The sequence below is a fragment of the Gekko japonicus genome, unplaced genomic scaffold (genome assembly GCF_001447785.1).
Source record: "Gekko japonicus isolate JY-2015 unplaced genomic scaffold, Gekko_japonicus_V1.1 scaffold506, whole genome shotgun sequence".
NCBI lineage: Eukaryota > Metazoa > Chordata > Lepidosauria > Squamata > Gekkonidae > Gekko > Gekko japonicus.
This window is the reverse complement of record NW_015175372.1, coordinates 570,732-585,792: the sequence shown is the minus strand read 5'-3', so window position 1 is coordinate 585,792 and position 15,061 is coordinate 570,732. Positions and strand designations below refer to the sequence as shown.

Below are 15,061 nucleotides of genomic sequence, written 5' to 3'. Positions count from 1 at the left end.
TAATGATCTGCGCCACGGCCCCAACGTGAGCGACGTAGCATGTCACTTCCTGTGGCGTGCTGGTGGCGCGCGCACACACACGTCCTGGGAGAGCTCCCGGAGCCCGGCAAGGCTCCCCCACTGGCATGGGTAAGTACACTTGGCAACCCTATGCTATATACTAATAGTCAAGAGTGGCCCAATCTGTAGATAATAAATCTATGGATTCGGGCCACACTGCCACAAAACTAATGGTTCTACAAATTTGGGTGACCCTTCCAGGTTTGCAGAAGTTTTTAAAAAAACTAAAAAAAAAAAGTAGGGGGTTACAAAAAGAACAAAAATAGAGAGAACAGTGGATTGCACAAGTGCAGAGAACTGTTCTCAGCAGGCAGGCAAGGAGGAGGCATCAGGAGAGGAAGAGAGATCGGAGGACACTTACAAATGAGGAAGACATAGGCATTCGGGTGAATCATTGCTGCAGGTCCAAGTTATTTACACTTACAAGGTAGAGAAAGTTCAAGCTAAAAGGCTCATTGTGCCAGCTGGGGAAAAAAGTATGCTGAGTCACTGCCCTTTGAGTAGGAAGTCTCACCCTTCTTCTTTGTCATCTCTTTGCAGCGTATCGTCCAGGCCTACAAGAATGGACTTATCCTTAAAGGAAATGCAAGTCTGGGAAGATGGGACTTTGTTGGCTCCTTCTTCTTCTCTGTTTCTGCAGTAACTACCATCGGTAGGAATTCTTTTGTGCATCTTCTGAGAAAGCTCTATAAAGGAATCCTGGAAGCATAACCCTTCTACCTCCTTTTTGCATCTTTAAGCAGGTGTCTGGAGAAATAGGTTTTCCTTCCTCCACTAGTTTGTTTTACATTACTGTTAAGACGTCAAGCTAATTTGCTTGATAGCCAGAGAGTGACATTATCTCTACCCAGTTAGGTATTTCAGAATCGCAGGACAAAGTAGGTTTGATCTTTTTGTGGTAAGTACTTGTTCCATGCACCTTGGCATTTAGTCATGCCGGCCACATGACCATGAAAACATCTTTGGACAGCACTGGCTCTTCGGCTTGGAAATGGAGATGAGCACCGCAACCCTAAAGTCGGATTTGACTGGCTTTCGAGCAAGGGAAGCCTTTACCTTTACTTACTTGTTTCTCCAGTGAGTGTAGGGCAGATTCTGGAGCAGTAAATCTTCACTGTAATAAATAATTATCGTGTGCCCAGCATTTGTAGTTTTCAGGCACACTGAAGGGACTGTTGGTTTTCCAGCTTCGTTTGTAGCTTGGTGCAGGATTTTTAATACATTAAAGTTAAAAGCATGTATCCCTGTTATTTTTTTAATGCAGTTGTATTTTCACAATTAGTGGTGAATGCAGAAGCTAGCTGGTAGCTGATGTTTATGGAATAAGCTGATAGAGCAATTTTTTAATTCTCCCAGCAGATAGCTGATCCACTCTAAAATACATTGAGATTCCTCCCTAGAATAAAGGATCTGTCTTCTGCTTCAGCTGGTATTTGTGTTTTCTCTTGTTGGGTGTTACTTCTCCTGTGGTACATTTTCCCAAACCAGTGAGCAGGCATCTTTGTTGCAACTGTGGGTAACCCACAATCTCTCTCCTTTCATTAGTCTTCAGAGATGGAATTGTATCATGTTTGTAATGCTACTGGGATTTCCCCATGTTTGTCAGCAGTATCATGGTCTACATTAGGAGATTCGAATATATTCTCATGTCATCCTTTGGGATTATATGGCTTCCATATATTGGAAGAGAGAGGGGGAATCACTATTCTTACACTTGTGCCTCACTTTGATTAGGATATAGGCGTATACATACAACCTAGGAATAGGTGATTGGATTCCTTCAGGAACCAGCATAGTTTGATGTTCAGTTGGCTGGAATAAGGGAATAGGGCCTTTTGAAATGGGGTCAGGGTTATGACTCAAGGAAAGGCAGTAAACTCAGGCAACAAATTTGGGAGATGACAGCTGCTACCATCATTTTACTTCACCCTTCTACCATAGCTTGTTGCCTCCTGCCTCAGAGGTGAAGCAGTGAATGCTCCTTTCTTCCCCTAGCCATCTTCAAGCACATTGTGGCAAACTGAACATGTCCCATAGGACTTTCCAAACTCTTGCAATCATTTAATACCTCCTGTTGAGATTCTACTGACTGTAATGCCCATGTTATGGTATTCTCCCTCTAGGAAAACTTTATAGAACTTACTCCTTTAGAACTATTCCATAAATAACATGGTTGCCTGATACTAGATTGTGGACAGAAGGCATGGGCAGAAAGCTGTGTATGTCTCTAGACAACCTTTCGATAAAATCTCTAAAAGCAACAAATAGTGTGAGGGGCCTGTGATAAAGTCTGTTGCCCAATGGCCTATAAGCTCCAGCATCATCCAAAAGGCATTATAATGCCTGGAGTCCTGGTTGATCACTCTATAGCTTCATAGTCTTTTTGACCCTATGAGCAGAAGAATCTTTCCTTGCAAAATATGAAAAGTTATACATTTGTTTAAGTCACTTATACTCCACATCTTTAAAATCCACCCACTATAGGGTTTAGTATTCAGCAATGACGATGCTGCTTTCTCACTGGTGGCACAAGACACAATTCCATCACAAGAAAATGGATCCAACTATCTCTGTTTATAGCAAATGCTAATAATAAAGGGATGGCGCTCAGTTATACATTTTTCCTGTGGCATTTCTTGTTCTTTTTGAACTTGTACATTAAGAGCCTTAATGTGGTCTGCACACTCACTCATTGTCTGAAAGTGGTGACACATTTTCAAATTTACATCACACGATGTAGCTCTCTTTGATTTCTTCAGTCTCTGGGTGTACCCATATACCACTCAAACTAGATATTGCTATTGTTCAGTTTCCTAGTACAAGCACTCAGTCAGGCTATAGAAAGTTTTATATAGGCTTTAAGAGAAATATCCCCTCGTAGTTATTTTTCATATGCTGTTGAGTTTCACTCTTACATTTTGAATATGGCAATTTGGAGCACCAGTGTTCTGCCATGCCTGGCCCTGCTCTAGATGCACATAGCGCTGCTGATTGGGAAGTCTGGGTTGTTGGGGGAGGGGTTTTGGAGCAGAAGGGGATGTTCACAGGTGAGCAGAGCTAAACCTTGTCTTTACACCCTGCTTATTTCCTCAGAGCCTCTTCATCTACCTGCCCAGGCACTTTCCTTGCAGCCAGATCACTAGTGAATCAGAACACAGCAGGGAGAAAAATAGGGATGTTGCCAAATTTCACCAACCTACTATTTCAATTTGAAAATCTCTCTTTCTAACATGGGCTGTCCCTACTTGAGAGAAAACTGCAGTCATATTTCCCCCCCCCATACTAACAAAAAAATTATAGTATTGTTATCTCTAAAGCTGACATCTGTCATGTGTCTGTTGCATATAAATGATATAAATAATTGGGAGCTTATCTCAGCAAAGCAGAACAATAGCAAGAACAAAAAGATATGCATCGATGACATATGAAAACAGGCAGAAAGACATAAGGGTGTTTGCATTGATCCCTGGAAGAAAGTGGTATTCAAAGAAAGTCCGTGAGGAAAAAAATGGGGGGGGGGGCAGTAGCACCCCAGATTCCTTTTGCTCTAATAATTGAAGCCCCCCCCATTTTATACATCTGGCATAGGCCTAGATTTAAACAAATGGGGTTGAGACTGCTAAATACTGTCTGACCCAGAGTTGCTTCTCTTAGTTATGTTTTACAGTGTGAAAATAACTCCTATGTGCATGTGCCTGTTGGCCTGCAAGCCAACGTACACATCTAAAAGCAACTTATACTTCTAGATGCACCCAAACAGTGCAACAATTCTTGCAGTGACATATCCACATAACAAGCTCAGACCTATAGGTGTAAAAGAAGTAACATCCCTCTCTGTCTTTTTACAAGGCCCCAGTTGAACCACAAGATGGCAGTATAACATCATTCTATGTCTGGCTTTTCACTGACATTTGTATCACCCACACTAAACTGTGTTGATTTAAAAACCAGGAGGGAAATGACAAAAAGATAAGCATTTGCATGTAGATTGAGTTGAAACAGAGCAGCATATTTGGAGCACTGATGCAATCCAGAATCTAGTGGTCTTGGACACCTAAACGGAACCATAAAAGATACCCTTTTTCTTCTTACACATAGAACTACCAACAGTTGTCCCTTTCCTTTATAACGCAGCCTCCCAAAACTGTGATGTTAATTGCTGCACAGTTGTGCTTCCTGAGAGCATTTATCCAGAAGTCAGTCGTTTCGTAGAAAAAAAGCTAGGGGAACTCATTAGCATAACTCATTCGCATATGCCACACCCCCTGACATCACCGGAAGTGTGTCATAAGGCCACACCCCCTGACATCACCAGAAGTGTGTCATAAGGCCACACACCCCGCCCCCAACGGTCCCGGCCCATGAGGGGCCCGGCGGTGGACCTGCAAGGCCGGCGGGAGTGCGAGGAAGCCCTGCAAAGGCCCTCCCTTATGAGAGACATCCAAGGACTACCAGGGTCACTGTGCAGTGGCAAGCAATGGCAAATGACCGCTGAACATCCCTTGCCTTGAAAACCCTACGGGAGTCACCATAAGTTAGCTGTGACTAAAAGTCCATTGAAGTCAATGGTTTTAGGATGATATAACTGCACTTAGAATGGCATTTATAGAATCCTGCTTATACACTGTCATGTGCTGCATGTAACAACCAGCACTTTAAAAGCTGCAGGAGAAATCATTTGGAAAGTAAGCACCATTTTTCTACAATGAGAAATTTTTAGAAGATGGCATCCTGAGGGCCAAATGCACAGGAGAAGAGTATGTTCCCAATGTTCTTCTATTTCACAGCTCCGACCCTGATACAGCTCTGGGTTACCATACTGGGGAGTGGAGGGTTGAATTGCAGACCTCAACATCTAGCTGCAACAAAAATTAAATCTACCCACTACTTGTTATTGAACATCATCTTGGAGAAACTGAGTCTGTTACTGGATGAAGGGCTCAACTCTTCTGTCTTGGGACAACAGGGTTGTTGAAATATGCTCAGCTCTGGATCCAAAAGGAGTTCCCCAGCCAGAATACCTTCTCTCCAAAGTCAATTTTAATCATTTTATATGTTGTAATCATGTTTTACTTTGGGGCTAGAATCTTCTTGATAGCATCAATCGTATTACCTGGCAATGTCTTTTTAAACTGACATGTTTCTATATAATGAAATATTATATGCTAATCTTTGATTATTCGCAAGTGGCAGGAAAACATAACTGCATACTCTCAGACTGCATATTCTCCAAGCACAGTTCTGCCCTTACAGGAAGCTTTCTGAGATGAAGGAAGCACTTCCCATCTCAAGCAGAGCAGTGGCAGTTGGCTTAAATAAGAAACCCTCTGCAGGTCCTGCTGCTTGAGTAGCTACTTCTGTTTCATGCAAAGAGGCTGCAACAGTTGCCCTAGTGCTGTGTCTATAGAACAAACTGTTCCAGGTCAGCCAAGAAGATCTATTTGTATAATAGTCAGATCAGAAACTATGGTTATAAACTGGAAGGGTGCAGTTGCGTGCTTCACCCTGACCCCACTGGTGGACCTCCTGATGGCACTGGTATTTCTGGCCACTGTGTGATACAGAGTGTTGGACTGGATGGGCCTTTGGCCTGATCCAACATTGGCATCTCTTATGTTCTTATTTATTTACAAGGAATATGAATTCAGATGCATATCCAAATGTAGGTTCCATTTGATGTGCAAGTCCGTTGCATTCCATTAAAAGCCATGCAATGTGGATAGACAGTGGCTGCATTAGGAAACCTAAAACACAGAGCTGGAAGGGATACTAAGGGTCATCTAGTCCATCCCAGTGGGATATTAAATTGAGCAGTTGAATTACACCAGCAATTCCTAAACCCAGAAATGTGGACTTCCTAAATTGGAGATACCCATACTTCATGTGGTACACCAAAATGCTCTGTTTTCAGGTCTGCTTACATTTTTCATAATTTCATTAGTGCATCCCTCTTCTCATCTTTGTGATATATGGCTTGCTGCTCAAATAAGTAATGAGGCACTTGTCTAAACCAATATTAAGTATCTGTGCATTTTCAATGCAGAGTAGAAGTAATAACTCAGTGGTGGCTGCTCTACCAGGTCACCAGGTCCTGTTGTTGATTCCAGGTTTACTGGGGAAGACCTCATTCATATTTTACAGGGCCGTGAAAGACTTCTGTAGACCATTCTGTGCTTGAGGGTACGGTAATTGATTTCCCCCCAGAAAGGGGTGACGGCTTAGTGGCAGAGCACATACTTTGCATACAAAAGGCCTTGCATCTGAGCTTAATTTGTCTGAGGAATCTAGTGCTGGGAAAGATTGCTCTATGCCTGAGAACTGCTCAGTGAGTCCCACTAGACAATAGTAATGAACTAGGTTGATGCTAATCTTTGATTATTCGCAAGTGGCAGGAAAACATAACTGCATACTCTCAGACTACATATTCTCCAAGCACAGTTCTGCCCTTACAGGAAGTTTTCTGAGATGAAGGAAGCATTTCCCATCTCAAGCAGAACAGTGGCAGTTCGCTTAAATAAGAAACCCTCGGCAGGTCCTGCTGCTTGAGTAGCTACTTCTGTTTCATGCAAAGAGGCTGCAACAGTTTCCCTAGTGCTCTGTCTATAGAACAAACTGTGAACAGCTCTGAAAGAACTTATCATAGAATCATAGAGTTGGAAGGTACCTCCCAGGTCATCTAGTCCAACCCCCTGCACAATGCAGGAAATTCACAAATATCTCCTCCTCCACACCCGCAGTGATCGCTGTTCCACACCCAGAAGATGAAAAAAAACCTCCAGGATCCCTGGGCATGTAAGAAAGGGCCACAAGAATTAAGCACTGAGGCAACCCTTACTGCTCTGCCTCTCATGATCTGCCTAAGTTCACAGAATCAGCATTGCTGTCAGATGGTCATCTAGCTTCTGTTTGAAAACCTCCAAAGAAGAAGGTCACACCAGCAGCTGCATGTGGAGGAGTGGGGAATAAAACCCAGTTTTCCCAGATTAGAGTCCGTGCTCTTAACCACTACACCAAACTGAGTGGTACAGGGACCACTGCTCAGCTGTTAGGTTTAAATAGCTGGCAGCCATTTAGCCATTTGGTTTTGCTCCCTGCCCCTTCAATCTGGGCCATTTGGTTTTGCTCCCTGCCCCTTCAAACTGGGTGATCCCTGTCCTCTTTCTCCTGGTTGTGGTGAGCCATGGGGAGGAGAAAGGGGGAAAGGAAGTCCTTTCCCAGGTGATCCCCCCTTTCTCTCGGCCATGGGAAACCACGACCAGGAGAAAGGGGGAAACCAGACTTGTCAGATCAGTTTGGTTCAGGTGGGGCTCGTTTGATTTAGGGGTTCAGTTTGGGGACCACCCCAAACTGGACCAAACTGCCTTTCTAAGGTTCATGCCAGTGCTCCCTATTGGCCAGTGCTCCGATTCAGCTCTTTCATAATGCTCTCTCGATCCACTTTCATTGCACTTTTCAATTGGATTTTACTTTGTGAAGTGGGAAAATCCACTTGCAAATGATTGTTGAAGTGGATTGAAACTGCATTATTCACTGTGTGCATGAGACATTTGGCTTGTCACCACTTGTCACTTCCACTTATATATGCAGTCCGGGCCTCCTATCCATAGTGTAGAGAGATGTAGATTGTTTTAACTTTCTGGCTAGAGATGCCTTCTGTTCTATCCTTGATCTATAAAGCTGGATTCCCAGCTAACTACTCACTACTAGGGTCTGATTCAATATCTTCAAGAGACACAGATTTCTAGAACTGCTGCTGTTGTCCATGGGTTGGGGACAAAAACTCTCATGACAGATGTGCCCCGTAAATACAAATCAGTCCTCACAAGATATTTTTACCTGATTATTTGACATGCAGCACAATTCCACCAACACATTTTGCCAAAGATGATTTCCAAATAAAACAAAATCCAGTAAAATCAGAAACAATGAAAACAGTATATAGAAAATAAAAGCAACAGCATGAAGAGGCATCTGAAAGATATAAAACAAGAACAAGAAAAATAGCATACAACAGTATGAAACAGCTTAATTTTTTTTCATGATACTCTCTGCAGCATTTTGTCACTAGAACCGCTAATCTGTGCTTGAAGATGTAGTTGAAATGTCATCAGGTTAAACTGATCTGTGCTGTGGGATCGTGTGGGTATCTCCTCCATACCATTTCTGTGCTCACTGGTGTTTCTTTTAATGCTTTTATTTTTTTTAATTATCAGTGTGTGTTTTTGTGTAACCCTTTTTTAGAACAACTATTTGAGGAGTTTGGTTTGATGTCAGAATCTATGTTTTCAGTACATGGCTTGCCACCTTCTCCCCTTGTGCTAACAAATGTACAGGCCAATATAAATGAAATTGGACCAAAGCAAACCATACTTGTAGTATAGTAGTGCAAGCCTTCAAGTGTTTAACTCCCCCCTGCAACTATGAAACTCCACAGCATCACATTCTTCCAGAGTAAATGTAATCAGAATCAATCTGCATGTTCAGAAAATGCTAATGTTACAATCCCCCAGGAGAGTCTTACCATTTCAGAATGGGGGAAGCTTTGCATGTTCGCTCTTTTACACTTCAAAGAACTCTCCGCACACATTTGGGAAATGGGGCTAATCCATGGAGCAATGTGCTTTCACAGACTATTAGGGCCAAACCAAACATGATGTGGGAGATCTGAGGCTGGATTTCCCAACATCTCTTCCTTTACTTGAAAAATGTTGCTTTATGTTATTGTGATGGCTCTTGAATGCCATGGGCACAGATCTTCTCTTTTATTTTGTAGTCTCCCTTTTTGGAAGAGGCTACTGCTTTAAAGTGCCCATGGAAGCACAGTGAGTCAACAGCAAGCATTTCCTTGAGGAAATGCAAATGGTATACTGACTTCTACCATGAATTTTTAACTTTCTGATAGTTTATAGCCAACTTCATATTGAATTAAGGAAAGCTAAGTTGTCCCCATGGAATGCAGTGCATATTTAAAACACAGCATAGGGAAGAAGCAAATGTGAACTTATCCTAAGTAAATGATTCTCCCATGATTTGGAGTGTTGTTGGCACCTGCATAGCAGATCCTTGCAGTGATGATGCTGATAATGTTTGTTTGCTTCTGAACAAGCAAGTGTTTAGCTGGGGAGGTGAGTATTTGAAACAGGACAAATAGAAGAAGAGTCAAAATGGCTGGGAAAGCAGTTTTGTTTTTCATCTTTCACAAAGGTATTGCTAACAGAAGAGTGAAGAAAATTATAAGAACTATTCTGTTTCCCTCAGCAGGACTGACTGATGTTATTGTGTGTTGCATTGGAAGGGTTTAGCTTGGTTGGAAATGTGACTGGAAGAGGATGGGATGGATGGTCAGTGTTAAGTACCCAACACTTGGGGGGGATATCGTGAGCCAGAGATCTACAGGGAACGTACATATTTTATGCTTCAACATGATTATTCAGAAGTAAGCCCTAATTTACTCGAATGTCACATGTAATTATATATGAATTGCAGGCTTAGATACCAGTCATGACTTTTGCTTGCCTGATCGTGGTTGGTGCTAAGCCCATAGCTAGCAGATATGGTATGCATTCTCTGAAGTGCAAAATCCTCCACCCTAAATTAAACAAAAATGTTTTTTTCCTTACACTTTCCTTTAATCCTGCAATCTGAGAACTGAGTATCAAAGGGGAAATTGTTTCTCAATTTTTTTATCTTCTGGTATCTGCTTTTATTATTTTTGTTTCACTTTTTCTGGTATATATCTCACAGTATGGATTAGGTTCTTAATTCAGTTGATTGTAGAGAAAATTCTCTTATCAGGAGGTCCGAGTTTACAGAGAAGTGGCTGAAGTCTTGTTGCACACCTTTAACCTCTAACCCCTTATTTGTTAAGAACTCCGCCTGCTGCAGTAAAACAAGATTGTTGGTGCACCCACCTAACTGTTGTCTCCATTCCAGGCTATGGGAACTTGAGCCCTAGCACAGTGAGTGCACAAGTTTTCTGCATCTTCTTTGCCCTCTTTGGGATCCCATTAAACCTTGTGCTCCTGAACAGAATAGGACAGCTGATGCTCTCTGGTGTTCAGCAATGTGCCTGCCACCTGGGCAACAAATTTAATTGGCAAGTAAGTGGTGCAGGTTCTGTACAGATTACTTTGGCCAGTATAATTAGTTAACATTAAGTGGATGAGAGCAGTAGCATTTTTTCTTCTTTGGCTTAATTATGCTGCAGACCATTCACTTGCCCTTATGTTTTAACTAAAGGCCACATTTGAGGCTGCCCATGTTGTCAGAGTAGTATTCAGAGTAGTTGTCAGAGTAGTATGAATACATGGGGGGGTATGATTCCCAAGCCCCCTAAATCCTGACATTCATTGGGCGATGCCTGGAGCTATCACTTTGGATACTTACATTAGTACATTAGTTCCCAAACTATTATGTATCACATGGTATCATTGTGTAGTCAAAGTCATGTGGCTTTGAAGAGAGACTATTTACCAATCTAAAAATAAAAAATAACATGAGAATTAGTTATGTGTGGAACGTAAAATGTAGCTGAGCTTTCAGTGCTAGTTCTTGTCTTCCATCGTCCATTCACATGTGCAGCAGTTATCAGAAGCGGGCATAGAAGAAGCTGTGTGTCTGCAATTTGACACACCATTGGCTTTCCGCAGAGTAGTTATTTGCTTACGATCATACTAAGAGTCTATTGTAGATTTATTAGTGTATCAGCATTACTTTCTCAAAAGATGCTGCAGGATGTAAGACTGTGGGATAAGAGGTGGTGGAACTTAAAACTGCCTGGATATGATACCTACTCTGTCATTTGGCCCTCTGTAGGAACATGCAATGGAGCTGCGGTGGCTCAAGTGGTTAAGATGCTGAACTGCAGGCTGTGGAAGGTCAGTAGTTCAGCAGTTCGAGACCCGAGTGTGCCGCATGACGGAGTGAGCTCCCGTCTCTAGTTCCAGCTCCTGCCAACCTAGCAGTTCGAAAACAAGAAATTGCAAGTAGATAAATAGGTACCACTTTGGTGGGAAGGTAACAGCGTTCTGTGCGCCTTGGTGTTTAGTCATGCCGGCCACATGACCACGGAAACGTCTTTGGACAACGCTGGCTCTTCGGCTTTGAAACTGAGATGAGCACCGCAACCCTAGAGTCGGACGCGACTGGCTTTCGAGCAAGGGAACCTTTACCTTTACCTTTAGGAACATGCTACTTTTTCTGCTGTGAAAGGCTCTGAATTTAAATCTGCCTGATCATTGCACCTCCTTGGTCCAGATGTTTTGAGGAGGGAGGGCCAGGAGTTTCACGGTGTGGTTATGCATTGATGAGTAAAAGCTACTCTGCACATGCTTAGAGGCATGCATACTTTTACACAGGCAAATTGCAGCAAGATAGTGAAACTTAGCATTCATGTTTCTGCTTCTCTCTCTTCTCACATGATCCCCCTGTCCCTGCAGCAAATTTCTCACTACAGACAGAGGAGATGACTTCAAAATATTATAAATCTCATTGTATCTTTTTAGAGCTGTGTACTTCAAATTTTTTCGTATAAATTTTGTTGCAGGTTTTTGAGGAGGGCATGCTTCTAATTATCCCAAATTTTGGGGTGGGTTGGTATTCCATTTGGGCTCCATTTTTTTAGATTCCAGAATTTTGGGGCCATTCCTGCCTCCAGGCAGCAGGAGCTGGGAGGGAGCGAGAGAGAGGAAGCCTGCCCTGTCAAGCAGCTGCTTGGCAGCACATGTGCTCTTTAAATTTTAAAGGGCCGTTGTTTTCTATGGGAAGAACTGTTCTCCAAACTTGGGAGGCTAGGTCTACCCCTACAAAGACAATGCTTCCAGAAGAACATTGGGTTAAAAGTGGTTTCAAAGAACCAGAAATCCCCTGGGGAATAACCAAAAAAACCTAAAGCAAAAACTAAAGGCAAAAGAAATGTGTGTGGAAACTGAGGAATAAACTGATGGGTAGCTGTGTTTGTCTGTCTGTAGCAGTAGAAAAGAGCAAGAGTCCAGTAGCACCTTAAAGACTAACAAAATATGTGGCAGGGTAGGAGCTTTCGTGAGTCACTGCTCACTTCTTCAGATACAGCTAGAATGAGAGTCTAGTATAGGGCTAGAACTGATAGTGCAGAAAAGCCCTAGCTGACTGTTGCATGGTTTCTGCATTTTGTTTCTTTGTCTTGCTAGAAAGGGGCTGCTGTGTTGACACGGACTTGTGCACTGGTTGCTGGGCTTCTACTGTTCCTTCTGCTGCCTCCTCTGTTATTCACTGCCATAGAAGGCTGGACCTATGAACAAGGATTCTACTATTCCTTCATTACTCTCGCCACAATAGGCTTTGGAGATTACGTAATTGGTAAGTCATTCTGCTGTCCTATGCACTGCATTTTTTTCTCATGAGAAACCTATTAGTTAATCATTTGTTTAAGTTTTTTTTCTTTTTAATTACATCTCCCCCATGTATATGTTTCTTTGTGGACAGGAAAATGACCTCTTCAAAATGTCTCCAACAGCAACAATAACTGCTCTGTCTCTTCAGGTTAAAGCTTCATTTGCTGCTTCTGTAGCAGTTCCCCTGGAATAGGCTGCTCTGTGTGAAGAGTCTTTGCATCTGAGAGTTTCTGCACTTGTTTACACAAATTAAGCATGAGGGAGAACAGTGCTTGCCTCTCCTTTACAAACAACCTCATTGCACCTAGCTGTGGTGCCCTTCAGTTCGCAGAGGGAAGCACTGAACTCTTAGGCTGAATTTCTGAAAGGAAGTATCTTTCGATCTTCCATATTAAGAAAAGAACACAGGAGCAGGCTTATGAGTACTCGGGACTATTCAAGGCACCAAGGCGCACAAACTAGGAGTATCTTCCTCCCATAAGGGCCTGGAGCAGTGTTCCCTCTAAGCTGAGTTAGTGTGAGCTAGCCCACATATTTTTAGCCTCCAGCTCACACATTTTTGTCTTAGCTCAGGCAGGATGGCTCCAGAGGAAACTAACTTATGCAGTAGCCAGATTGCTCGCTCACAACTTTAATGCCAGTAGCTCACAAAATAGAATTTTTGCTCACAAGACTCCACAGCTTAGAGGGAACATTGGCCTGGAGTGGGCTGTCTTCCAAATTTGAGTGGTCACCATTTACAAATAACGGCTGTTGTGTTGAAGGGAAAACCTGTCTTCTCATATCTGCTTATATCGATGTTATTGGGGGTGCAATGCATCCTTTTGCTAAGCACACAGGTATGCATAGCACTGCTCAGAAGTTCTTGCAGTATCCAAACTCTCTCCTCACACATACCCTGCATATCATTTTTTTTTTTAAAAAAAAGCTTCTGTGCCACTGAATCAATTGGGAAATCTCTTTTGGTTGCAGATCCCGTCATAGTTTATTTGTGCTATTCATCCGCAGCCAATAAAATAACAGTTCTGCGTGTCCCTTTCTGTTGCTCTCTACCTCGACTGGTACCTCATCCACTCTTGGGTAGTCCAGGCTTTCTAGGTTTTAAGTTTTACTTTTCTCAATCTTCAAAACATTCTAAGGCATGCTTAGTATCAGATTGGTACCTTAAAAATTCTCCTTGTGAATGGAGTGATGCTGGATTTTATTTCCTCCCCCCCCCCTTTAGGCATGAACCCTGATCGCACTTACCCTGCCTGGTACAAGAATATAGTGTCTCTCTGGATTCTGTTTGGGATGGCCTGGTTAGCCCTGATCATCAATCTTTGCATCAGCTTACTAGAAAACTCCAGTGATCTCTGCCAGTGCTGCAAGAGGAATAGCAGAGAGGTGGAGCAAGAGCTGATAGATGGCAACCAAAATACCAGTCTGGGGCCTGAGGATGAGCCGAGCTGCAATGTGAAAGCCACCAAGCCAGTGGGGCCAAATTGAATTGCATACACTGTTCGTTGTTTGTGTTTATTTTTTCCGAGTGAAGGGTTTTTATTATCTTGCTAATCCTAATAGGGCACTGTGTTTTGGCACTAGCAGAAGTGCAAGTACCTGAGACAATCCCAGCAGAGGTGACTGGACACTTAGGCTGCAGTGGAAATCAAACTGTGTTGCTTTACATATGAGATTTTTTTGTTCTTACATGAAAATGAATGGCTATGGAAGAGGAGCAAGTGCATGCCATCTTATGGGAATCCACAGAAAGGTTTATTTGCTGCAAGTTCACAAGTTGAGAAACCTCAAACTTTGCTGCCCCTCTGCCTGTTTGTGTGTGTGTGTATATGTGTGTGGCTGGCAATGTATAGAACTTTCTCCTAAGTGTGATGGGTTACCTCTGTGTAAGGGAAATGAGAAAAGGGTTCTCACTTATACATGAGTGGCTAAAATGTCCCTTTGGTTATACTGTAACCTACCAACTTTGTAAGGCCATTTGCCTAACATAGAGTTCTACAGATGCTTTAAAGAATATTCATCTTAATACAGAAGACTTTTATAATCTTGCAAAACATGTTGGGCAGTCAATGTGTAAATACCAGGATATATATCTATATATTTTCATAGACATCTATATATATATATAGATATAGATATAGATATAGATATATATGATTAATGTGTTACATTTTAATAAAACACACAGTTGACTGCACTAAGATGTGCCTTGTATTATAACATCCCATAAATAAAGTTTTGGATCCATAAAATTCCGTGACGGCTCTGTATTCAGAGATAACATGGACCATGACAGCCATGCAGTACAGCTGTAGCAATAAGCAGTCATTGCATACACCGAGTATTGATTTTGTTTCTTTCTCATGCATGCATTCCCATATAGAATATGTGTGGACAGATTGCTCAGCTTATGCAATAGTGCCTAGCTGAGGGAGCTTACATGAAGACTGTTCAGTTGCCATGATGACCACTGAGAACTGTAGTCCCAGGCATCAGTTGCCAGCAAAATGGATTTGTCTCCAGTGCCTGCTAACTGGAACTTTTGAATAAGTAGGTGCTATATCACAACATTTTTTGAGATATAAAGTGGCTTACTTTTTTCTCTTCTCCTCCATTTTATCCTCACAACA

At 42.3% G+C, this 15,061-nt stretch overlaps 1 protein-coding gene across 1 annotated transcript in view; it reads left to right on the top strand.

The window, feature by feature from the left end:
• KCNK17 (potassium channel, two pore domain subfamily K, member 17) overlaps nt 1-14,572 on the top strand; it is a 34,172-nt gene extending 19,600 nt beyond the window's left edge. Inside the window, exons 2-5 of the mRNA XM_015425507.1 lie at nt 601-712; nt 9,994-10,160; nt 12,228-12,396; nt 13,657-14,572. Coding sequence (XP_015280993.1) covers nt 601-712; nt 9,994-10,160; nt 12,228-12,396; nt 13,657-13,919 — 711 coding nt within the window. The 3' untranslated portion in view covers nt 13,920-14,572. The remainder of the gene's footprint in view (nt 1-600; nt 713-9,993; nt 10,161-12,227; nt 12,397-13,656) is intronic.
• Nucleotides 14,573-15,061: the final 489 nt, after the last annotated feature.